Source organism: Polypterus senegalus, chromosome 14 (genome assembly GCF_016835505.1).
Source record: "Polypterus senegalus isolate Bchr_013 chromosome 14, ASM1683550v1, whole genome shotgun sequence".
Lineage (NCBI taxonomy): Eukaryota > Metazoa > Chordata > Cladistia > Polypteriformes > Polypteridae > Polypterus > Polypterus senegalus.
The window spans coordinates 70,330,207-70,357,008 of record NC_053167.1 but is presented as its reverse complement, the minus strand read 5'-3'; the positions used below and the strand labels follow the sequence as shown (position 1 = coordinate 70,357,008).

The window sequence follows — 26,802 nt, the reverse complement described above, 5'->3', positions numbered from 1 at the left end:
CAGCCCCTGTAATTTCTCTGATGAAAATAACAACATAGAGGATTAAAAAAGGAAAAAAGACTAGTGTCGTCAAACTAAAACATATCCTTATCACCCGGTGCAAGATTTATTTAAGCAGTAATTAAATGAACGGGAGAAAAGTGATCGTTCTGGAAAATACTATGAAGTGTTCTAAAACAGCTCTTAATATTTTAAAAGTTAATGGAAAACATAAATAATGAATATATGTATACATCAGGTATATGTGCATCAAATTTCTTTTATGTATTTACAAACTTTAATAATACTATGTCTAAGAAAGCATATTTAATAAATGCTAAGCTAAGATAACCACGGATGCTAAGTTTACTACTTGAGATTCATTATATTTTAATCTTTTTTTTTTTTTTGGAATATGTAATACAAAATTTCATTAGGAAATAATTTTACTTGAGTGTGGCATTGTTTAGTAAGATTACAGAAAGAGCAGTAAGAACTGTAAACCAAACGACAAACTAAAGATCAATTAAAACAACTGATTTGTATTATTTAAGAAGATACATTATTTTTTTAATAAATGAATACTTGATTCTGATTTATACAATTACATTGTCATGCGAGATGGAAATTATTTTGGAACATCATTTTCTTGTACTTAAGTCAACAAAGATCAAAAACCCTGCATTTTAGCTGTTTGGCTGCTGTCACTTAGTGAATACACATATTATAGGTGTGTGTGTTAAAATAAGCAAAATGCTCAGATCATTATTAAATTAAAGACTACAATGTCATGGACACAATAATAAATTTTACCTTGAAAAGTATATTATAAATTGGTCATTTAATTTTTTTAATGACATTCTAAGAAATCATGTGTATTAAAAGTAGGATGCAAAATACACATGCAAACAGATACCCACATATATATGTGTAATTTCCTAGAAAACAAATATTATTTTCCTAGACAACATATAATCATGCAAGCATTCCTGGACATGAGGGCTCAGGTTGGGCAATAGGGCTCAGGTTGGGCTTGAGAGCAGGCGCAAGCGACAGGGTCAGGTCAGGGTATGAAGCATAACAGGGATAATTGCGTTCTGGGAGGTAAGGGCAAATATCCCGCCCTGAGAGAGCACTGCCTGGGGCTAGCTCTCCTCTCCCCACTGCAGACCAGACGGGCCTGGTGTAGGAGGTTAAGAAATGAAAAGGACCAACCTTCTCGCTGATCTGATAGATGAAAGTTTGGTTTTGGATGGTAGAGTGCGATGATGATGAGGAGGGAAATAAAACAATAAAGAAAAAAGACAAGGAGAAACACAGAGAGAGTAAAACAGGCCAACCTCTGGCTTTTATGCACAAACGGCAAGTGAAACAAAAATAAAAACAAAAACAAAACACGTGATGCAGGCCTGGGCGATGAAGTCTTCTACAGCATTTACAAAGACAGACTCACATACAATCTGTAAACATGATGAAGAGCATTAAAAAATTGCACTGTTTTCACAGTAAAGTAAAAAGAGCATCAAAAGAAATGCACATATACTTAACAGTTCTCTCGACTATACTTTATATACTGTATACAGACAAACTGCATGGACCTCTTAACTAGCCTAAATGTGGTTCTCTGTCTCAATGGGGGATAAGCTATTGTGTGCATTGTAAAATCTTTTTTGTCTTTTATTTTTTTTCATCCTTAATCCTGTCATTCAAGATCGACAGTTCATTTTTTTGGACTATGTAAATGAATAGCTAATTAGGTAATAATGAAAGGTTTGGAGTAATTAACACATCTACACAGCACAAAAAGCTTTTGTAATGCATTTTAACCTGCATGAAGCAAACTGCCATGCTACTGTGTAGAGAGAGTACTCTGGACTGCTATTGTGTGGGTAACCATTACATGTGCTGTATTGTATGTATACTAAAAACAAGACATGAATAAAAATAAAAACAAAGTTGTAATATAGTTTAGATACATTTAAATATTGCTAAAATACGTAAAGATGGCTAAGTTGATGGTGAAGTCTTGTTCTCATACTGTCTGTCTGGCATTACCATATACAGTAGGGATGGTGTACAGAATGAAAAGTAACTTCTCATAGTGTCAGGAACTAATATCCCTGGAATCCAACATTACTTCTTTGGAACAATTTGATACTGATAGTTTATTTCAAGCCTCTTACAGTTAATTTGTAAAAATGCATATATGTTTAATAATACAATCTGAAGAGGAACTCGATGAAATTAAGAAAAAATATTTTTGACTCACACCATCACCTCTCTACAGAAACCTTTAAAGTGTATAAAAGTCCCTTTCACACCTGCATGCTACTGCAGGAATTTTCTAGTAAACTATTAGGATCATGGCATGTATGAACAAAATCCAGAGTCAGGTATTCTAAGAAATATGACCCAGCAAATTCATAGTTCATAATCTGTGACATTTCTGGAAATTTACCAGGTCTGCTTTTGTGCTAACAAAGCCGAAAATATGATGAATCAAGTGTGTCAAACATCATGACAGCTATGTGAAAGACACATTGGCATTACTGCAAATGAATCATAACCTTTAACCTCAGTCTCCACAAAACAATCTGTTATCTGTGTGAGACATGGGTGAAAAATGTCTAGATAATCAAAGAGGGGAGATGTTTTATATTCATATTTGTTGGGGAAATTCGTAATTAGTTAATGCTAGATGCCTGTGCTGTCCATCTGCAACATACATGATTTCCACTAGCACATGTAGCAATGTGCTCAGCCAGCAGGCATATAGCAATGAAACTCTGGATGTGTGGCACTTGTCTGGTGGAACCTGACTTTTATTTAAGTTTTGAGATCAAATCCTTTATGCTACACTTTTGTCTTCACTATTGTCCAGTTAGGGATCTGTAAATATAGGTCTCAAATGAGCCAGTCTTTTGATATGGTTAATTTAATATTGTTTTTTGTATCAGTATACCGTTGCTGGATTATGTGAATTTCCCCTTGGGATTAATAAAGTATGTACAGTGCATCCGGAAAGTATTCACAACGCATCACTTTTTCCACATTTTGTTATGTTACAGCCTTATTCCAAAATTGATTAAATTCATTTTATTCCTCAGAATTCTACACACAACACCCCATAATGACAACGTGAAAAAAGTTTACTTGAGATTTTTGCAAATTTATTAAAAATAAAAAAATTGAGAAAGCACATGTACATAAGTATTCACAGCCTTTGCCATGAAGCTCCAAATTGAGCTGAGGTGTACCCTGTTTCCCGTGATCATCCCTGAGATGTTTCTGCAGCTTAATTGGAGTCCACCTGTGGTAAATTCAGTTGATTGGACATGATTTGGAAAGGCACACACCTGTCTATATAAGGTCCCACAGTTGACAGTTCATGTCAGAGTGCAAACCAAGCATGAAGTCAAAGGAATTGTCTGTAGACCTCAGAGACAGGATTGCCTCGAGGCACATATCTGGTGAAGGTTACAGAAAAATTTCTGCTGCTTTGAAGGTCCCAATGAGCACAGTGGCCTCCATCATCCATAAGTGGAAGAAGTTCGAAACCACCAGGACTCTTCCTAGAGCTGGCCAGCCATCTGAACTGAGCGATCGGGGGAGAAGGGCCTTAGTCAGGGAGGTGACCAAGAAACCGATGGTCACTCTGTCAGAGCTCCAGAGGTCCTCTGTGGAGAGAGGAGAACCTTCCAGAAGGACAACCATCTCTGCAGCAGTCCACCAATCAGGCCTGTATGGCACAGTGGCCAGACGGAAGCCACTCCTTAGTAAAAGGCACATGGCAGCCTGCCTGGAGTTTGCCAAATGGCACCTGAAGGACTCTCAGACCATGAGAAACAAAATTCTCTGGTCTGATGAGACAAAGATTGAACTCTTTGGTGTAAATGCCAGGCGTCACGTTTGGAGGAAACCAGGCAGCGCTCATCACCAGGCCAATACCATCCCTACAGTGAAACATGGTGGTGGCAGCATCATGCTGGTGGAATGTTTTTCAGCGACAGGAACTGGGAAACTAGTCAGGATAAAGGGAAAGATGACTGCAGCAATGTACGGAGACATCCTGGATGAAAACCTGCTCCAGAGCGCTCTTGACCTCAGACTGGGGCGGCGGTTCATCTTTCAGCAGGACAACGACCCTAAGCACACAGTCAAGATATCAAAGGAGTGGCTTCAGGACAACTCTGTGAATGTCCTTGAGTGGCCCAGCCAGAGCCCAGACTTGAATCCGATTGAACATCTCTGGAATGATCTTAAAATGGCTGTGCACCGACACTTCCCATCCAACCTGGTGGAGCTTGAGAGGTGTTGCAAAGAGGAATGGGAGAAATTGGCAAAGGATAGGTGTGCCAAGCTTGTGGCATCATATTCAAAAAGACTTGAGGCTGTAATTGCTGCCAAAGGTCCATCGACAAAGTATTGAGCAAAGGCTGTGAATACTTATGTACATGTCATTTCTTAGTTTTTTTATTTTTAATAAATTTGCAAAAAATCTCAAGTAAACTTTTTTCGCGTTGTCATTATGCGGTGTTGTGTGTAGAATTCTGAGGAAAAAATTCATTTAATCCATTTTGGAATAAGGCTGTAACATAACAAAATGTGGAAAAAGTGATGCGCTGTGAATACTTTCCAGATGAACTGTATGTATGTATGTATGTATCTATCTATCATCATTTACACAAAAACAAAACAACCATAATGTTGATGTATTTGGACTTTTCTGTATCTCCAGTCTTAGATGTTTATGCCACTGTCTCAGGAAATAATCAGATTTGTGAATGAATAAATAAATCCCTGTAAACTCCAGCAATAGTTATTTCTTACATCCATTGATCTGTTTAAAATCGTAACTGTAAAATATGCCCTTACATTTTAGGAGATTAAGGGATAATGGAGGTTAAAACAAGGTATATTGGGGAAGCTGAGAACACCCTTACAACAATTCTATATACCCTATATAACTGTGTTTTCTCCACAGATGTTTGTAAAAGATTACTACCATGGACCTCTAAAAATTTTTCATTTTGAAAAATAACCTACCAACTTTTTTTCTGAGATTCTAAACAGCTTAAAAAATATCTTCCATCTTCACTATTATTATACCTTTTAGAAATAATGAAATCCTCTGTATTTAATTGCAATGGAATTCAACCAAACTGGAAGCTTAACACCTTCCTAAAATCAATGAGCATGTGCATTATCTTCTTATGAAATTTAAAAGACATCAAATCTCTTACTGAGTGGTTAGTTTTTATAATATCTAAAGAGATACTAATACTATCTGCATCTAACTGTGTGTATGTTTGGATATATACAGTATATACAGTAAATCAACACAAGCAAAAATAATGTGCTGGAGTTCAAAATACAAACAGGTTATATTCTCGTAGGACACACACAACATTCACTCACACTCTCGCAGGCAGACAATGCAGATCTTCATTTTCACACACTAAACACAAAAACAAATATGGGCCCCCTTATACGTTTACATATACGGCATATGATTCTGCATTTATCCTGATCAGGGACTGTTGTAACACAATAACATAAACAAAAGAAGGAAAAATCTCCTCAACCACTCCAGGAAAAAAGAGACCAGTAAAGATGAGGCAAAATGGCATACAGTTGAAGATTACAAGAAAAATGATCCTTCAGGTCCTTCACAGCCCGGATATACAAGGAGAGGTGCTGCTGCAGACTGAAGCTAGGCAACATAATAAAAAGCAGGTTTGAAGAGAACAAGATGAATGGAAGACTCAGGCTAATAGGTATTCAGGCACAGCACCTCCATGCCTTTAAAGTAATATAAAAAGATACACGTCTTAATGAAAGACAAATGTGTTACAAAACAAACAAGCAAATAGGAATCTTGTCTGTGCTTTATTCCCCTAGAAGTTATAACACAGGCAAGATCTGGAAAAAAAATTGTGTAAATTTCAAGCTGGGAAGGCAAAAAAAGGAAGCTCAGAGTGAGAAATGAGGCAGACATCTTTGAAAAGAGCAGCTCCACAATATGTCATTCACTGTGAGAACAGAGAGTGAGGAGGCTGATTCTGTTAGTAAACTGGGACCAGCTGGCCAGCAGGATCATTTCTATTATTCTGAACCTGCAAAGTCTTGTGCCTGATCTGTAAAAAGCATCATATAGAAGACTGTTATTTCAGCATACCACAATAAGGAAAAGAAAATTCATTTCTAACCTCTTGTACCTCCTTAAAAATTAATAATGTAACACCAGAAACAAGCAGCTGGCTATTGAAAATGTGGAGAAGAAAAGAGAGAACAAGAACACATTTATAATCATTGCCCATGTTACATACTGGTGGAACTGTCACCTTTACTCAGCCAAAGACACATGGGAGGCTGGGAGTTTAGTACAGAGATTAGCGTTACAGTGTAACCAAATTTAGCCGCGTCCTAAAGCACAGCCCAAAGCCAAAACACATCTGCTGACAACCAACACTTAGATAACGGGTGTGCTCTATTTTCAAGCCCATAATTAGAAAATTTAGTCCCTTTTTGGTCTACTTTTGGTAGGCACGTTGCAGCCTTTTTATTTGCTTATAGCTTATCACTACATGTGTTATAGACATAAAAAGGGCAGCATCTATTAAGTATGCTCAACTTATCGTTTCAGTTCAATACACAGAAGGCTCAAATCATCATTCTCTAAGAAGATATCTGAATGATTAAGCCAAGTCTTGCACTTAACATTTTCAGATGCCTATTAGTGGTCATCCATCTTTTCAGAATGTCTGCACATAATATACATCTAAGAAGCAAAAACCAGTTTTGCCGAGTTTAATCAATCTTTATTTTATATAGAGCACCTCTTGTAGCAACCAAGGGCTTCCAGAGAAATTAATGTCAATGTAATATAAGAATGTAACTCTCAGAAGAATGTATCGACATGTAAGGCTGAAAGCTTTATATTAGGTTTTCCATCAGGAAACCTTTGGGATGTTTTATGCATGACAAACAATTTCAGGCAACTATTTTCAATATATCATTCATACAAGGGAACTACAGAAAAATAAACTTCAAAGCTTCCTCAGAAACAGATGTCTCATTGCTAGTATTCTGATAGATAGGTGCTGTTATTTTGTAATATTAATATAAGGAGGGAAGAAAGACCTCTAATAGCATTTCCGGGAGCACTGCGATATAACCAGATTTGTGCAGAAAGTGGCTTACAGGATGAGCAGGAAGTAAGGCACTGCATGTAGACAGTCAATGCTCAGGGCCCAGAAGACAAACTGGATTTTTAAAAGGAGATTTCAGTAAATTATTTAATTGCCTTGAATTGTTCATCAATAGTAAGTCATTGATGTTGAAGATAATGCTTTCCTCTGTTCTTTACACAATCATGGCTGAAATTTTAACACACACGCACGTGATCTGAATGATGTGCGGCATCATGGCGGTTGTGAGAGTCCCAAATTTGTAAGAAAAGGAGATCAACCTTGCAAGAAAATTATAAAAAGAAATGTATGCGTCAACAAGTGCTAATTATCATCATTGGTTTTGTTTCGCAATTGAATTAGTTTTGTTAAACTTAGACTTTGCTGTCAACCTATGCTTCTCCGACTACTCTCAAATTCAAAAGAACTAAAAGTATTCTCTTCTAGGCTGTTAAATTCTCCTAACCAATCTCATTCAAAAGACTGAATGAAACCCAGCATCACATACTTCTAAGTATAAGTTGCTGAGTTATTAGATTATGTGCTTGGAATAAAGACGACTTCAAAAACCCCACTTATGGTATGTTGATAGGGATGTCTTCTTCCATTGCATTTTATATGTAGCAACAGATTGCTAACCCCTTATCTGATATCCTTTGTGCCAGAAATGGTTCTGAATATGTCATTTTTCAGATTCCAGAAAAGAACCACCACTGAATTTAACACAGGTGCAGTCTTAGGTACAGTATATTCCCATGGGAATTCAATGGGTCTCTTGCAGAGGTACAGGTAAGAAAACTCCAATGAATACTGGACGGAATGTTCTAGGAGTTGTCAAAATGTGAAAAGATTATAATCTAAAAATGCATTTTTGATATATTTTGGTATTGTTTTAAATCGTGTACATTTTAACTTATAAAAGAGAACAAACTGTAATTATACTTAAGAAAGAAAGTGCAAAAATGGTGACAAATCTCAGGAGATTGTTAATTTGAGGTTACCTTTTAGAAGCACCCAACTGAAGTACTTCTAAAACTTTTTTTGGAAGTGACATCAAACCCTAAAAAGTTTTTTACTTTCATTGTAAATCATGCTCAAAGGCTGAAAAGCATTCACTCACTCCAGGGCTGTTGGGTCGTTTTTGGTGCTAATAAAAAAAATTTGAAAAAGAAAATGGGGTTTGGAGATGTTCAGATAAGGGATTTTGGACTTGTACTTATATAATACACTCTAGTATATAAAACTGAAGAACTAAAATGCAATGTTGAAAATGTATTTAAACACACGGACAGGTGCACAAGATTAAATTTGATACATAAAATAACCTAAGAAGACAGTTTAGTGGGACACAAAAACACTACACAATTAATTCCCTTTTTTCTTTAAGGAATACAGTTTGCAAAAGCATTTTAATTGTCAATATGATAATGACTTAACTATAAAATGAGATGCATGAAAAGTCAGCACCTGTGAGACTGCTGTTTATAACTGTCACTCAGAAAGCACAACGGTTAATGGCTATTGTATACTTGGTAAGTAGAAGAGTAAAATATAGCAAGTGCCGGAAATCTGGGCCCATGAGATGGACATTAATGGTGTTTAAGTGTTGCTGACACAAACATGGTGGATTCTTTGTACCGTTCTGCTGATGTGTCATTTGCTTTTTCTATGGCAATGAATGGGAGGGGATAGTTGTAAACAGACAAGAAAAAGAGCATTATTTAATGAAAATACTATTTAAAAGGGGTACAATTGATCTTTTTACAGATGATGCATAATTTATGTTTACAAAAGCCTCAAACCTTTTAGCAGTTCCACTTGACAAAATGAGAATAGTCTTTGTATTAAAACTAAGAAATATAGCCAACTGCATAATAATACCATGACACTCTGTACCATTTCCTAAGCCTGCTGCGCAATCCTAAGCATGGCGTGAGGGGCTGGAGCCTATCATAGCAACAATCCACCTGTACAAAACACCAGTCCATTACAGGGGTGCGCATGCGCGCACACACACCACCCTTACTAGAGCCAATTTAGACTCAAAAGTCCACCTAATCTGCATGTCTTTGAACTACGGGAGGAAACCCACGCAAACATGGAGAGGACATGGGACGCAAGCCCTTGTTTCCTTACTGTGACACAGCAGCTTTAACTCTGTGCCACCATGTCGCCTCCAAAATAATCCCAATCCAATTTAACTTTAAATACACCAAGTGACCAATATCTTCCTGTTGATCATTAGATCAGTGAGTTAAGTAGCTACTACAGCCACCCTGATTTAAGGGGGTTTACAGTCATAACTGACCTTAAAAGGCAGGGCAGTTGTAATAATAAAATATCTAGAGTCATTATTAACCATATACACCACAATACAAACTGATGCTGACAGTATTTTCTTTAACTGCAATGTGTTTTAGGTGGATTCTTTATATAAATCTGGTAATGGGTAGAAATATTGTAAATATCAGAAAAATATTCAATGTTTACTTTGTAGCTCCCTAGACATTTATGATTTTCATTATGAGGCACATCACAATATTCTTGAATTGTAACAGCATTTCTAACCTAAAACAATATTTGTTGTACATTTGAAACACTGAAATACTGCTCAATCAACATTTGCAGATCTGCACATGCATTTATCAACAGACTAAATAAGGCTTAAATAATTCACTGATAACACACACCATGGTATTTTAATGTCAATGAAAGAGGAAGGCTGGTGGTTTGTTGTACTTCCTAATGAAATCATAATTAGATTTCTTGCAGACCTAAAGAATCTGATCTGTTTACTTTAGTTATTCTTCACTTATTAGTTAAGACTGAAGATGTGGTGTAACCTGAATTCACTCATCTGCCAAATGCTCCCCGATCCCCGTTGAGTTTGATTCTCCTCTTAATGCACATCACTGCACATACCATTCATTCCCTGCTGTCCAAAGCACTGAGACCAACAGAAAACAGGATGCTGAATAAAGGCATGCTTCTTTAACAAAACTGAAGTAATTATATTACCAGACAGTAAGCAGATACCGAGGGAAGCACCGAGAGACAATGCTTGAACAAAGAAATGCGCCTTTTAATGTCTTCTCAGTTAAATTTTCAATGTTTAATAATGTGAACATGAACTGGATAAACAAGCTAAAAGAAGAAAGGTTTGATATTTAAATACAAAACCTCACAAATCAGGCCATCAAAGGTTTGAATGCAGTTGCCATCAGTCAGAAATTACATCTTTTCCTAGAAATGGCTACATCCTTGCATCACAGTATATAACATTAATTGACTGCCTGATGTATTCATTATTTCCATTAACATGGCATCTCTATTTTAGCAGTCACTCTGGAATAAGATTTAGAAACTCTGGCTTTTAAAATCCATCATTAGGTCCTATTACATTGAAATCCGGTTTATACACTTTACTGGAATAACTGAGCTATTTAAGGAAGAATGAGGATTTTTAAATGTCTTAAAAGCCAATATCTAGGAACTTTTCAGTAACAATGTTTCACAATGATTACGACCCTAGCTCTTTTAAAGATCTTTCTACCTTGAATTTAATTAACACCAGGATTCTGAGTGGATAGGATTATAATTTATGCAAGTAAAAAGTCATCATTTTATAAAGGCCAGCATTAATACGTGAACGATTTGTGACGTAAGAGACGTTTTGTTTGGATGTCAACCATGATGACTTTATGTTGTTATTTTTGGTATATACAAATAATTAAAGAAATACTCCACTTAAAAATTACATATTTATTATGTTACTTAACCCATGTAGTTTAATAGTGATGGCAGAGAAAAAAAATGAAGATAATATTTTCATTGAAAATGGAGATAAAAACATTTCTGTTTGAATGAGAGCCTATAGTGACCAGCACTGGACAACAACAAACATACGTCCATGAACAAATCTCACGTTACTCGTTTTGCATAATCCACATGTCAAGTTATCCAGTCATAGGCTCACAACCTGTTGGTAAATATATACCTCCTGAAAATGAAAGCAGTCCAGAAACAGGAACCCCTTTCACATGGGGTCACACTTGGAATTGAAGATAGCACTCCTAATCAAATGGGGTCTCTATGAGTTAAACCTTTTCAGCCTTGAGCAAAGAAGGTTAGGTGGGGTCCAAGTTCAGGTCTCTACAATTTTAGAGGCTTTGATAGAGTGAAATTGAATCACATATTCAAGGACACCAGTGAAAATTAAAGGGAGGTATATCTAGGACGGTAACCAGGAAGTACTTCCTCATGCAAAGAGTTGTGGGAATGCAAAACAAACTGCTGAGTCTTGCAGTTGAAGCTGAAACCTTGAAAACCTTTAGAAAGTAATCTGTCTGTTGGCTTTTAGCTAACCAAACTAGCTTGTTGTCTTGAATGGTCTCCACTTGATTCTCTCTTTTGTTTGTATAAGTCATAGGTTAAAAAAAACTGTGAAACACAATGTAATTAAATGTTTTAGTAGAGTACATAAAATGCATGTAATTTTAATTTTTAATAGCATTAATTAACAAGAGGTAAATAAACAAAATATGTTAAATTATCAGTAATTGAGGTGACACAGAATTTCTCTCTGTTTTAAGACAGACTATTCTCCAGTGCTTTTTAAATGGGATACTTTCAAATTTCAAAAATGTCTCAATGAAAATCAAACTTTCCCTACACATTTTCTTGAAGATAAAGTGCTCCATATTTCAACAAAATAGGTCCACTGGAAGAGTTAGAAGTTATTTCATGCAGACAGAAAGACAATGACATTTTATGTAAAATCACCTAAAAACGTAAGAAAATTAAGAATACCTAAAAAAAAAAAAAAGGCCGGGTCTGGAGAAGTCTGTACACAAATTATTATTTAAGCTATATTCTATATCCTATAAACTATAACTATATAGTTTTACCTTTTTTCTTCACAATTACCATCATTTTTACGGGCTATTCTGAGCTATATAACTAATGACACCACTTAGTAAAAATAACTCCAATTCACAGCTATGTGTTCTTTTTTAAATGCACATCTTTTCAACCAACTGAAATGCTTTCATTAGCAAAAATCATTTCTGTAAACACTAACAAAAATAAAATAATAAGAAATATATCTATAAGTGGATATTTCAAGCTGTGGCAAAAATTAAATAGCGTTCCTTTTGGTACTGTGTGGAATATTTTTGGATATCTTCAAATTATGTTGTACTTCTAAACTTGCCCTTCTGTACACAATACAAAATGACCGAAAATTGGATTTAATTCTTTCCTTTTTCAATCAATAATATCATGACCCAGAGAGCTCTAATGATTCAAGCTTCTAAAAAGTAGCCCTAATTTCAAATAGATCTGACTAAATAAAGTATTGCTGTGTATTCCAGCTGCATGTATAATGGAATTAACTTTGTTTGATAATTAACAGAAGATGCATTGCCCCAACATTTAAATCCATTGGGACCTCTAAGACTGTGCCTCTGGCATTTTGAGATAAGCTGGATAGCAGGCCAGTGGCAGCAGCTGCGATGTTGCACAGAAGTGCTGCATGTTAAAAGGAAGGCAGATCACAATCATTTCATTTGGGCTTCCTTATACTCACTGGTTAATGTCACAATTAAATTTACCTCATCCATTTGTAGCCCCACTAATTAACAGTTCACAACATGAGCACTAAAGTTCCTTTGCTATATATACTATAGGACATAGCATCCAAAAATCATTATCTACATTTAACAAAAATTTCTAAAGACACTGTAGAGAAAACAGACATTTTTCTATCCTCTTTGAAATGCATTAAGTGCCAGTTTATTAGGCTTGACATTGTATTATCTCTCACAATAACATTTCGCTGTCAAAACCTTCATATGTGATTAAAACAAGTCACACATAAAGAACAAAGACACATTAGACCGAAAGATCAAAATACTCAAATGTTAATTTCTGCAATATTTTAGGATGACAAGCATGGAAGGCGAGAAAACACAATCAGGAATAAAGCAAACAGAATAAATGAGTAAACCATCAATTCTAGAATATCTCCTAGGTGTGAATTTCAAATCCCTAGAATGGAAAAAAGAAAGGTCAGAGAGGACACGGGATGCTGCTACGGCATGTCCAAAAAAAAAAAAATGTATATATATCAGTTAGGGTGCAATATATTTTCCAGTGATACATATTTGGTTTTCAATATTTTGAAATAAATATGGAAAGCAACAACAAGCAAAAAAATATTTGTTTCTCAAAATTTTGCAATACATATGGAAAATAAAAACAAGCAAAAACACAAGATTGTAAGATATTTGAAAATATCAATGCATTTAATTCCATTAGTCAATCACCCAAGCACAGCCTGCTATAATTTCTAAAGCCATGCACACATTAAGGTTAGCAAAAGAATTAAAACGGACAGGGCAGGCTTGCTGGAAGGACCACGTCTTACCTCGCACATAGAGGTTGGCAGGGGCAGAATAACGAGTTCCTGCATTGTTGGTAGCCACACACTCATACTTGCCCTGGTCAGATTCTTCACTATTTTCTATCTGAAGGGCACCTGTACGTAAGAGAAAGCAAACATAACATCCATTTTTACAGCTGACTAAAAAGGGTTAACATAAAAATAAATGCAAAACATGGGGAAACATATAAGGACAGAATGCACTGAATGTGAATGACATAAAATAATGAAGACAAAGAGCCTCTCATGATATTTTTCACTTTCAACTTGCAGACAGAGGGTGAAGTATAACAGTCAAATTGTGTGCAATGAAAGTTAAATAACATGTTGTTCAGATCTCTTTCTCAGTGCCATAATCTTCATAAGCAGTCTGCTTAAAGGTGTCATGGACAAAAACACAAAGTTAGACAACCAAGAAGCTGTTTTTTCTTTTTTTAACAGTATGCCTCCATGATACTTCTTTATTCATGCAACATGTGTATGTATTTTAGAGATCTTTATAAACACAAACACAAGTCGATCTAAAATAACTTCCTACTGTCAATTTAACATTGTTAATGTACAGACCAGAGACGTTAACATGAAATATGTCAGCCTAACTCTAAGAACAGTTCATTTGCTGTAGTCTGGTGTGCTGGAAAGAAATCTGACCTAAAGTCTGCCATTCTTAACATAAAGCTGTGAATGTCACAAATACAGGACAAGATGGTACTACCTGTTGATGTGTTGGTTAGGGTGTCGGTGGCATGTTGTGAGGTAATGCTTTTAAGAAATTATTATTGTAATCACTGTTACTTTGACAAATGAAATCCACAGATCTATAGTGGCAAGGGTCATGTAAAGGAGATCTGAATGTGGAATATCTTAATGCACTACACACGAAGCAGTCAGATGTTTCATATTTGCATAAGAAACACTATTTTGTAAGTGAAGCATAAGAACATCTAGTGTATGTACCTGAACAACATTTATGTCTGAAGTTTTGATAATGTTAATGAAATTAGCTGTTATAAATAATTGTTCTGTAACAGATGTGAAAGCATAAAATATGTCAAAGACACACCAGTATGGGGGGAATGTTGAAAATTTTTGATATTTATACATTTCCATTTCTATAGTGCTCAGTAACATATTCAGTGGTGTGAAAAACTATTTGCCCCCTTCCTGATTTCTTATTCTTTTGCATGTTTGTCACACAAAATGTTTCTGATCATCAAACACATTTAACCATTAGTCAAATATAACACAAGTAAACATAAAATGCAGTTTTTAAATGATGGTTTTTGTTATTTAGGGAGAAAAAAAAATCCAAACCTACATGGCCCTGTGTGAAAAAGTAATTGCCCCCTTGTTAAAAAATAACCTAACTGTGGTGTATCACACCTGAGTTCAATTTCCGTAGCCACTCCCAGGCCTGATTACTGCCACACCTGTTTCAATCAAGAAATCACTTAAATAGGAGCTGCCTGACACAGAGAAGTAGACCAAAAGCACCTCAAAAGCTAGACATGATGCCAAGATCCAAAGAAATTCAGGAACAAATGAGAACAGAAGTAATTGAGATCTATCAGTCTGGTAAACGTTATAAAGCCATTTCTAAAGCTTTGGGACTCCAGCGAACCACAGTGAGAGCCATTATCCACAAATGGCAAAAACACGGAACAGTGGTGAACTTTCCCAGGAGTGGCCGGCCGACCAAAATTACCCCAAGAGCGCAGAGGCGACTCATCCGAGACGTCACAAAGACCCCAGGACAACGTCTAAAGAACTGCAGGCCTCACTTGCCTCAATTAAGGTCAGTGTTCACGACTCCACCATAAGAAAGAGACTGGGCAAAACGGCCTGCATGGCAGATTTCAAAGGCGCAAACCACTGTTAAGCAAAAGAACATTAGGGCTCGTCTCAATTTTGCTAAGAAACATCTCAATGATTGCCAAGACTTTTGGGAAAATACCTTGTGGACTGATGAGACAAAAGTTGAACTTTTTGGAAGGCAAATGTCCCGTTACATCTGGCGTAAAAGGAACACAGCATTTCAGAAAAAGAACATCATACCAAAAAGTAAAATATGGTTGTGGTAGTGTGATGGTCTGGGGTTGTTTTGCTGCTTCAGGACCTGGAAGGCTTGCTGTGATAGATGGAACCATGAATTCTACTGTCTACCAAAAAATCCTGAAGGAGAATGTCCGGCCATCTGTTCGTCAACTCAAGCTGAAGCGATCTTGGGTGCTGCAACAGGACAATGACCCAAAACACACCAGCAAATCCACCTCTGAATGGCTGAAGAAAAACAAAATGAAGACTTTGGAGTGGCCTAGTCAAAGTCCTGACCTGAATCCAATTGAGATGCTATGGCATGACCTTAAAAAGGCGGTTCATGCTAGAAAACCCTCAAATAAAGCTGAATTACAACAATTCTGCAAAGATGAGTGGGCCAAAATTCCTCCAGAGCTGTAAAAGACTCATTGCAAGTTATCGCAAACGCTTGATTGCAGTTATTGCTGCTAAGGGTGGCCCAACCAGTTATTAGTAATTACTTTTTCACACAGGGCCATGTAGGTTTGGATTTTTTTTTTCTCCCTAAATAATAAAAACCATCATTTAAAAACTGCATTTTGTGTTTACCTGTGTTATATTTGACTAATGGTTAAATGTTTTTGATGATCAGAAACATTTTGTGTGACAAACATGCAAAAGAATAAGAAATCAGGAAGGCGGCAAATAGTTTTTCACACCACTGTTTGTATGGCAAGCAACCATTTCACTTTTGTGAAATGGGGCGACTGTTGGACTCTAAGTAACGATCCACATTAAAGTACTCTCTGAAGCACATAAAAATTGGAAACTTGCAGCTAAACATGCCCTCAAGGGGGGGAAAAAACAATACAAGAACTTATAATGTCTTACAACAATGCCATACATTACATATATATATTTTTTTTCTCTTTCTTGTTTACAGTTGGTGGGGTTGCATGTTTAGACATCTCTCCCTTCAAGGTAGCCTCTGGGGTTTGAACACAATACACAGAGAAAAAACCAGAGACATGAAATTCACTGCATTCAGACATACTTCTATCAACTGCTGTAGAGAAGTGGCCATGCATACAAACTGAACATCTTATCATAAATGTACAAATGTTCAATTACTTTACATGTGTTTTAAGCATCAGCTTTTTACAGAGCACAATAAAAACTGAATCTGTATCACACATTCATGGCCAAAGCTATGGATGTTCTGTTGGTTTTGTTACAGAAAGAATTAATGGCAAATTTATCAAGATTTATTTAACTAAATTAATAACAAAAGTGCAGATTCTGATTTTCATATTGCATATATTCTGAATATCATAACAGCAGATGTCAGCATTTGTCTTGAAGGTAGGAATTATTCATTGTCCTGGAAAGCACATGTCTATTGCAAGGTTCAGGAATCTGCCTTGAAGGAAGGTTTCTCTCACATTGATCTGCCTTGAAGGCAGGTGTCTATGTACAGTTGAACACATTCACCTTGATGAAGCTGTCCTTGGTGAGGACAAGGGACATGCTTTAAAGGCAAATGCCTGTGTGGGACACTATCACCTTGAAGACTGTTGTTAGCTTGAGCTATCTGACTGATGCCACATACATTCTGTGCTGTTGTAACAAGGTATAAGTGAATAAGACATATGACTGAATTATTACTGAGTGTTAGGTGATGTCACAAACTATTTGCTGAAAACAAAATACTCTCTTGTTACCTTCAAGACAGTAACACTATGTAGTACATTATAGAGGAAGGCCTCTTTCAGAAGGAGTCTAACAGAAAAGCAGATTTTAAAAAGCTATGCATTAAAAGAGGGCATAGTGGGAACCTCAAACAAATAGGTTCTCCTATACTCAAGTAATATTGTCATTTATAGAGTAATGACAAAGTGCTAACACTCTGTCTAATTTTCTGCCTTACTGTATATATTTTTACCATGAGTGTAGTCATACTGTATCTTTCTCCAAAGACTACTATAAGAGAAAATAAATCCTGAGTGAACAATACCACCAGCTTTTGGTAGTTATTTTTTTAAATGAAAGAATTCAATATTTATTTAATTGCCACATGTCACACAGTATTCAGTGCCCTATGTGAAAAGTAAGACTTAGAATGAGAAAACCTTAGCAGCTGCAACTAGATGTTTCCTGTAGTTACATATCTGCATCTCAGAGCTCTGTTAAGGAATTTCTGTTGTTCCCAAAGGCAAGCCTATCATTTTGTCATATCTTCAAATGTAATTGAGGTATCGGAGAATCACTTTAACAGGTATTCAAAATGAAATAAAAGATATCTTTAAATCACTTAAAGATATCTCTAAATAAAGGAGAAGTGATTTAAAGATACCAGAGATTCATTTAGAAATCTGTTCATCAATAAAAGGTATCTTTAAATGTGCAGGAAGTGATATAAAGATATCTGAAAATCATATAAAGGTAATTTAAAATGGGAAAGGATGTCATTTAAAGATATTTAACAATGAAGTAATTAATAGAAATGTACAGTATTTAAAATATCTATAAATCATTTAGAGATATCGTACAGTGCAAGTGATTTTGAGACATCTATAAAGAATTTAAGCATATCTGAAAACACTTAAAGGTATCTTGAAATATTTAGAGCTATCTCTCAATAATACTATGTCTTGTCATAAGACCTCCACTAACAGAAATGCTTCAACTCTATGATACTTGAAGTAATCGAAGTATAATGTGCTCAGTTTAAGCCCTAGGAAAACATTTAAATAGGATTTAGGTCTACGTTTCATCTAGGACATACCAAAATTCTAAATGTATTTTTTCAACTATTATGATATAGACTTGTTTGCTTGTTTTGGAACATTGTCTTGCTGCATGATCGAGCTTCATGTCAGCTCACACGGAGAAGAATCCTTTAAGCATGAAAAGAATTTATACATCCCTTCAATCATGGCAAATCATATAGCTCTTAAAGCAGTAAAGCATTCTTAAACCATTATGCAACTATCACCAAGCTTAACTGTGCTTGAGAATCTTCGTGTGTAGAGATGAGTTAATACAACATCATTTCCAAATTCTTGGGTTCATCCAGACATTCTTTGTCAAACTTGACACAAGTGCTCTTGTTCTTGCGTGACAGGAGAAATGTACAATTTCTTGATGAAGGAGTCATGAATGCTATATATATATATATATATATATATATATATATATATATATATATATATATGCTGTATGTGTGTGTGTGTGTGTATATATATAATATGTGTATAATATAATATATATATTACTTTCATGTATCCAACAAGTTATTGATAGTATAATAATGGAAAAAACAAGTATTGAGCACAGTAGCAAATGACATACTATATTATATATACAGTGGTACCTCGGTATACGTCCTTAATCCGTTCCAGGTCCTTGGAATTATACCAAACAGAACGTATACCAAACTAATTTTTCCCTTAAGAAATAATGGGAAAATGATTAATCCGTTGGCATTAATATTGGCATATTATACATTGATGGGGTTGTATAAAATAATTTAAACACTGCTTAATACTAAAATACATAAATACAAAAGCAATTAGATGAAATAAATGAAAATTTAACCTCACTTTACTTTTTAATAACGTCTTTGTTTTTCACAATCGTAGATACCGTCGTTCTCGGCAAACGGTATGCAATAGCCATGTCCCGGATACGCATGCCATCTTCATACATTTACGTGAAAAAACACAAAATCACATTGTGATGATGCGGGTTTGCTGTATGCTCCTATCTGCTGTCGCGGAGCCCTTGAACCCTACACCATTGGTAATGTACCTCACTGCTAAGCTCAAAGTAACAACAAAGCAAAAGGATGGCGAAAAAGTGCAAAGTGCTTTTATTAAAACAATCAACAAAACAAGGTGTTCAAATTCAAGTGCAGTCTCCAAAGTTCCAATAAATAATCCATAAAATCAGAAGTGAAACGTGGAGGTTGAAAACAATAGAAAAAAGTCTTCTTAAAAACAACGAGGTTAAAATACAGCAGGAAGTATTCTTTAAAAAAAAAACAAGAAGCCCGGTGCCTTTTTACCTGGTGGCCCCTCTGCTTCCCAACAGGGGAGTCGCCCTACTTGTAGCTGACCTTCACTCTGCCTACTTCAGCCACTTCATGCATGCGCGCTTGCTCTCTCTACCTCCTGTCCGTTCTTTATTTTTCCTCCCCTTCTAGCCAACTCACGCTTCTATTTATCAAGATATGCAGCCTCAGGAACAATCATGAATGCGGATGATCTCTCAGCTGCGCACTTAGGTGAGAAACGGCCACATCATGAATCGCCCTGAGAATCGCTTCAGCCACAAAACCACCACGCCCCCTCACCAAGCCGTGAGCACGGTGATTATTTATTTTAAAACTGGGCTTTGATAGGAGCTGTGGACCCGCTATACCACACACGTGAAAATTCACAGAGTTATAGCGTGGGTTGTTTACTGAATGCTAGCAACTGCCGCACTGACACTCATGGGCAGTCGTGGCTTTGTCTCGAGAGAGGTAAACAAGGGTAGCATGCGGTGTTCTAGCATGCAAGTCGTATTCCAAACAAAGGTCGTATACCAAGCAAAATTTTTTGAGTCCAAACAAGACGTATACCAAGTTGGACTTATTCCAAAGCAGAGGTAAAATGAGGTACCACTGTATGTATGTGTGTGTGTATATATATATATATATATATATATATATATATATATATATATATATATATATATATATATATATATATATATATATATATATATATATATATATATATTATATACTAGCAAAATACCCACACTTCGCAGCGGAGAAGTAGTGTGTTAAAAAAGCTATGAAAAACAAAAGGAAACATTTAAAAAATAACGTAACATGATTGTCAATGTAATTGTTTTGTGACTGTAATGAGTGTTGCTGTTGGTTGTTCCTTTGTTACTGCATCAATAAACAGCTCGTCTTCCTCTTTATCTGAGATATCACACACTGCATGCACGGGTTTACCTTTCCCAGTCCTGCAAACTTTAGCGAAGTGGTTCAATTTTCCACATCTCTTACACTGTCTTCCTTTAGATGGACATTGACTTTTTCCACCGTGTGCTTTGTTTCCACAGAAGCTGCACTTATGAATATGCTTGTATGCGTCACATGCTTCATATTCTTTTGCTGCCTTCTCAATTGTGTAATGCGTTTTTTGCTCAGCGCTCTTTGGAAGTCTTGCTTTTTGTGTGCGTACTGCGTTCACAGTCAGTTCACGTGAGCCGCTCTGAGTACATTCATCGAAGGTTCTCAGCTGTGGTTGTGCTATCTCATGCGATCTTGCGATGTCCACGGCTTTATTTAATGTTATCTCAGACCCGGCACTTAAAAGTTTCTCTCGCACTTTTGCTGAGTTTGTGCCAAACACTATTCTATCCCTGACCATCTCATCTTTGTTTGCATAAGCACAGTCTTTCACCAGCAATTTTAACTCCGTTACAAAGTGATCAAAAGTCTCGTTTATACATTGCGTCTTCTCACTAAACTTGTATCTCGCAAAAATCGTATTCGTCTTAGGCATGACAAACGCCTCGTAGCGGGCGCGTCTATTTGCTGGTGATGGACGGCCTTATATGGGTAGGCACTCAATTATGTGGGAGGCGTGGGTAAGGGGGACGCAATATAGGCAGGCAGCCAACTACGTGGGAGGCGTGGTGATGGGTGACGCAACTCCGCCTCACGCGCCGACCGAGCTGCAGGCTATGGCCGTATATATGTACGTAAGTAGGATACAGTCATGACCATTACTCGTAGAATTTTGAAATGAAACCTGCTTAACTTTTATAAGTAAGCTGTAAGAAATGAGCCTGCAAAATTTCAGCCTTCTACCTACATGGGAAGTTGGAGAATTAGTGATGAGTGAGTGAGGGCTTTGCCTTTTATTAGTATAGATATATGAATTTCCACTGAAAGTGAACGTAAAAAACAGATTATTGACCAAAACATTCCAACAGCTCACCTGAATTATCTTTTTAACTTACTAAAGTTCACTAGCTGCGTTAATAACTTTTACAAAGCTGTAAATTACATTTTTGCTTATGTTGTACAGTAAAGGAGTGGAAAAAGTGAAAGAAGTATCAAAATGGTATGTATTTCTTTAACTCCCATTTATATATTACAATTGACAAGTAAATAGTGTGATAATGCAACAATCTGCAGGGAACATACTTTTTTTACAGCACTGTTCCTTCAACGTTAGCCAAACAAGAGAGGAATGCAAATTTTAGATTTCTGTGAATTACATAAGGGACGTGCTGTGCTGTATCACATTAGTGCATTTGAAATTGTATTTGTAAAGGAAATTACCACTTACGAGATTTTATTGGACTCTAAATGCATTAGTTTGATATGTCTGTTACATGTCTGTTAGAGCTTTTGAGAGATTATTTAAGAGGTGAAGTTATCTATAGTGGAGTAATTTACTCAAATGACATTAAAGAATGGTAAAGCATCAAAAATGTATTCTTAAATAAAAGAAAATAAACTGGATTTAAGGCCTACAAGTGCATTGCAGTTGAATTTCCATTCTGGAAAAACAGGATTAATTTGTTTTATTATCATTGTAAAATAGGGTTAGGAAATATTGAAATGTGTCTAATGTACTAAATTGTTTTCAAATCAATTGTTTTAACAAAACTTTACATCATATCTAACCCAAACTGAGAATTTCTGTGTGAAACTGATTAACATGGAAATGTTAAAAATCTCCACCTTTACATATTTAACCAACAACGCAAGTTTACACATGAATGTTTTCTATGTACCCACCATGGTGAACAACTGCTGGCATGAATCAGCAGCATAGATAAGGCAAGCATATATATGTTTACTATATGTAGATAGTGGGTTGCAGCTCAAAACCATTACTAGGCTACTTACAAATATTTCCTTTTACCGCTAAAGCTTGATTCCATTTACATGCAATTTTTCACCTTCTCACTATAAATTCCTCTTTTTATAAAAGCCCTAATGCACTAATAAATTTTGCGATAAAAACATAAAAAGAAATTGAATTGAAGTGCTTGAACAAATAAGGCTTTTGGTTAACATTTCTCTCATTTTAATCCTCTTACATGTGGAGGTGAACCACTGATGACTAGGAATGAATGCCAAAACAGGTAATATAAAATAATACAGATGTCAGTTGACCCGGCTTGAATAAATAAGAGAGATATACTGTACTTATGTTTTTATAGCTAGAAGACTGATGATTTTAGGCTACAATAGTCTGGCATACTGGGAATTGTACAATTAAAATTATTTCTTTTATTTCTGATGCACTGTAAACAGTTCTCCACTGCTCTTCTAGAATTTGACTGTTTACAGTTATTGTATGTTTTCCTACCTGTTATACTTACTGTGCTTTCTGGTTGAAAGTACCTATGATAAATATTTGAAATTAGCATTACCATCAAATCACCTGAAATATTGTAATGTTTTGGGTAAGTAATGTTACTGATTACCACCACAACCCTACATGAAAGCATGTCTGGCATTAGAAAACCCCTATGACCTCATTCTTTTGGCAAGTCTACTGCTCCTGTTCAGCACATCTTGTTTGAAAAGCCCTACTCTTAAATAATAAAAAGCAACTTTCATCTTCACCCCATCCAGGGCCGATTCCTGTCTTACACCTGATGCTGCTGAATTGGATTAAGTGTATTTGAAAACTTACGTTAAATTTTCATCCAGGCAACGTCCTATGGGAATTCTAAACTACATCTGTAAAAGCAGCTAGAGAAAAGGCTTTAATGAATAACCAAATTTCACAGATCAGACAGATAATGATGCTGTAAACAAACAAATTCTACATTATATACAATCTGTGATTGCAAACTGTCAATTAAAAAGTAGCTTGTCAACAGTGGTGAGATCTGTGAAGCCAGATGTATATAAATTGAACATTAAGAACCTAAAAATAAGCTTTCTGTTATCATTCTTAAGGATTGCAACTACTTTATGGTCTCTTAATTTCACTCATTTTACATTTTGAACATTGTAGATTTTCAACTAACAAATCTACTGTTAAAGGAAAAAAAGACTGCATGCACTTTCCAAATGACAAAAATGTGTTTCTGAAAAGGTAATAGCAAACAAAAAGAAGAACATTGGTACCATAACATGGATAATGAAACAAATGATTTTATCACAGAATGCAAATTACAAGAAAAAACACACATGGCACAGGATGCATGTGAACATCCTAGGTGGGTCTGGTGCGGTGAGCTCTATGCACTGCCAAATTAGTGTTTAGACATGGCGTGGGGGGGTGGAGTTGGACTTTACAGCTGTATCCTATGCCATACGTGACAAGTTCAGATTTGAGGAGCATAGTGGCACGTCATCATTCTGATCAAGAAGTTGTATAGCTTATTTGGTAAGAGTGCAGTGAAATCTTTAACAGAAGACGTCATACTGACACACTGGAATAACCTGTCTGGCTTTCATTTAAATGACTAACAACAAACAGTTTATCTCTTGTTCCGTATCCAATCAGTGTTTTTCAAAGTAGCCAACTTGCATCTGATAGCTTATTTTTGCAGTCTTCCAGTCCAGTTTTATTCATTTCTATACGGTCTCTGAAGACCAGTCTGTTGTTTTCCCATTTGTATTTTGGCAATCTCACTGCACCAGCACCCAGTCTAAGGTAAGACCCAAAGATGACACCCACACATTGCACTTTCAAGAATCATTCATGTGGCACTGACAAATGACAATTTGCATGACAATACTTCCAAGAAAAATAAAATATTAGAGGGGTCAGTCAACAGTTTACATTTAAAAAAAAACTATTTACAGTAAGTAACTATTTAGTTCTGGTATAGTTCAGGGTACAATATGTTTATGTTAAGCTAGTGCACATGAATCACAGAGGCAGCACTATCTCCGTGATATGAAAGCATAAATTAGAAGATGACAACAGCCTATGGCTCTAATACCTCATATTTACAAATATGAAAAGAGAAGAATACACAGGCAAAATAATGCAAACCAAACCTAAAGGCAGAGTCATTTTGTAAAACACAACTTCCATTTCTTGGAAGCTCTATTTATTGACTTAAGAGTTTTCATTGGAGAATTTGACAAGTGCAAATATAACAACAATTTTAGCACTGCCAAAACATCAAGATAATAATGGAACATAAAGTTAATTTTGAAGAGAAAAATAACTTTTCCTGTTATCTTTCTTATTCTCAGTGTCCTGCTTGCTCAGTAAGTAAACACCCACCAATTGCAATTTGTATATACTTGCTGTTGAATAACCCCTTTACATTCAAAAATATAAATGGATCATTTCATAACATCTTTTTCTTTTAACAGGTGAAAAGCATATGAGCTAAAGCAAAAGACGTTTTAGGACCGAGAGAAAGCTGAAAATGGGAACAGTGGGAAGGATAGGAAGGGATGGAGTGAAGTGACGGCTCAGGGCGTTTTTAGCATTCTTACCTCTGATTGGTGTACCACCTGGTGAGGTAATTTGAATGCAAATAAGATTAGAGAGAAGCGTTAGTACAAAGAGAGAGGAGAGAGAGAGAAAGAAAGAAAAAAAACAATAAAAGGAAACTGGCAAGAGGTTTTGGTTTTGTACAGCTGAAAGGTTTTCAAGTTAGACTGGCAGGACATAAGCATAAAAAAAAGACAGATGCTGAAGCGAAGAGCAACTAGTTACAGAGCAACACTCTGAAGAGGTTAGTAGTATGTCTTGACACTGAAAAGTCACGTAAGTGCCTGGGTTGGAAGTGCATCCAAGCTAAATTTCCACCAAAATAAATGGAAAAAGAGGACAGAATATTTAGTGTGATAATTGGCCTCTCCTGATCATATTACAGCTGAAAAGCATTTTTCCAAAACTTGGCTGCCTCTTGTGTTTTCTAATTATTAGTATTCAGGGAGGCATATATCCCACAATGGCAATTTTTCTAGTTGTCTCTAACCCATCGATCCCTGCATTGTTACTGCAAGATATTAGGAGTTGCAGATGCTTTAACAAATTGGCAGTGGCAATTATGGGTATTTTAAATCAGTATATACAGCATATATACACATTTCAAGTTAAAACCACATAAAGAGAAAGAAACAGGAAAAGAAAGTGTCCCTCAGTTAATGTTGATTTGGAGCTTGTGCCAAGTCGGCACTAGTGTTAGTTGTTAGTAAGGGGGCTGCATATCCAGTTATATGCAGTAAGGCTATGGTATGTCTTGGCTGCTATGCAGATGCCAACATCTGAATAATATGCCAAGCACTTACCACGTGAAAAAAAGCAAAAAACAAAGGAGATGAAAAGGGGTTAAAATTATATGTACAAAGAAAAAGAATAATAAATCAACTGAACTCTGTGTAGGGCCTCTTTGCATTTGTACGCGAATCGTTGAGCATTTAAAAAAAAAAAAAAAAAAACTGTCAGGAAAGATACTCTGTTTGTGTCAGTCAGCCAAGCTGCTGTTTAACTTGGCTCACTTCACCAGCATTATCGGCATACACACTGCTGCCGACTTTCATATTCTCATGGGGATAGAAAGTTCCTGAATCCACAGTGGGTTTCAAAAACAGCATTTACTGTTTGACAATTCACCTGTTCTCCTTCACATGTACATACAATCACAGGCAGCTGTGTATTGCAAAATCAATGAAAGATAGTTTAAAATGAGTGCGAGAGAAAGAAAGAGAGAGGGGGAGAGAGAAGAAACCATGATTAGAACAATTTCTCCTAGGCCAAAAGCACATACAGCTTGCTTGTTCACAGTGGACAAACATGAAAGCAGTTACATCTTTGTGAGTTTCTGTAAACAGCTGAAACGCTTCACCTTGTGTCCATCTTCACATATTTAGAGATGAAGACCTGGCGATACAGACAACCTTGCTTTAGCATATAAAATAGCACCATTTGAAACTGTAAGCAATCTCGCTCTGTTGTGAACTCCATGATGATTTTTTAAAAGCTTTTACTGTTTTTATTGGCTTCAGCAAGCTATACACATAAATAACTTGTCTGTAGTCTCTGCAGGCAGATGACACCAAACTCAATCACAGCAGACAACCAGGGACTGGTCCTCCTGCACTGAACAAAGGCCAGTGTCAACATTTCTATCAACATTTTTCCCCTATCACTGTCACCAGGTTTTGATATGCGC

At 36.1% G+C, this 26,802-nt stretch overlaps 1 protein-coding gene across 17 annotated transcripts in view; it reads right to left on the bottom strand.

The window, feature by feature from the left end:
- ptprfa (protein tyrosine phosphatase receptor type Fa) overlaps positions 1-26,802 on the bottom strand; it is a 596,272-nt gene that overhangs the window by 136,523 nt on the left and 432,947 nt on the right. For all 17 annotated transcript variants that reach the window (XM_039734603.1, XM_039734602.1, XM_039734608.1 and 14 more), the window contains one exon: positions 13,597-13,707. In XM_039734603.1, the coding sequence (XP_039590537.1) occupies positions 13,597-13,707 (111 nt within the window). The remainder of the gene's footprint in view (positions 1-13,596; positions 13,708-26,802) is intronic.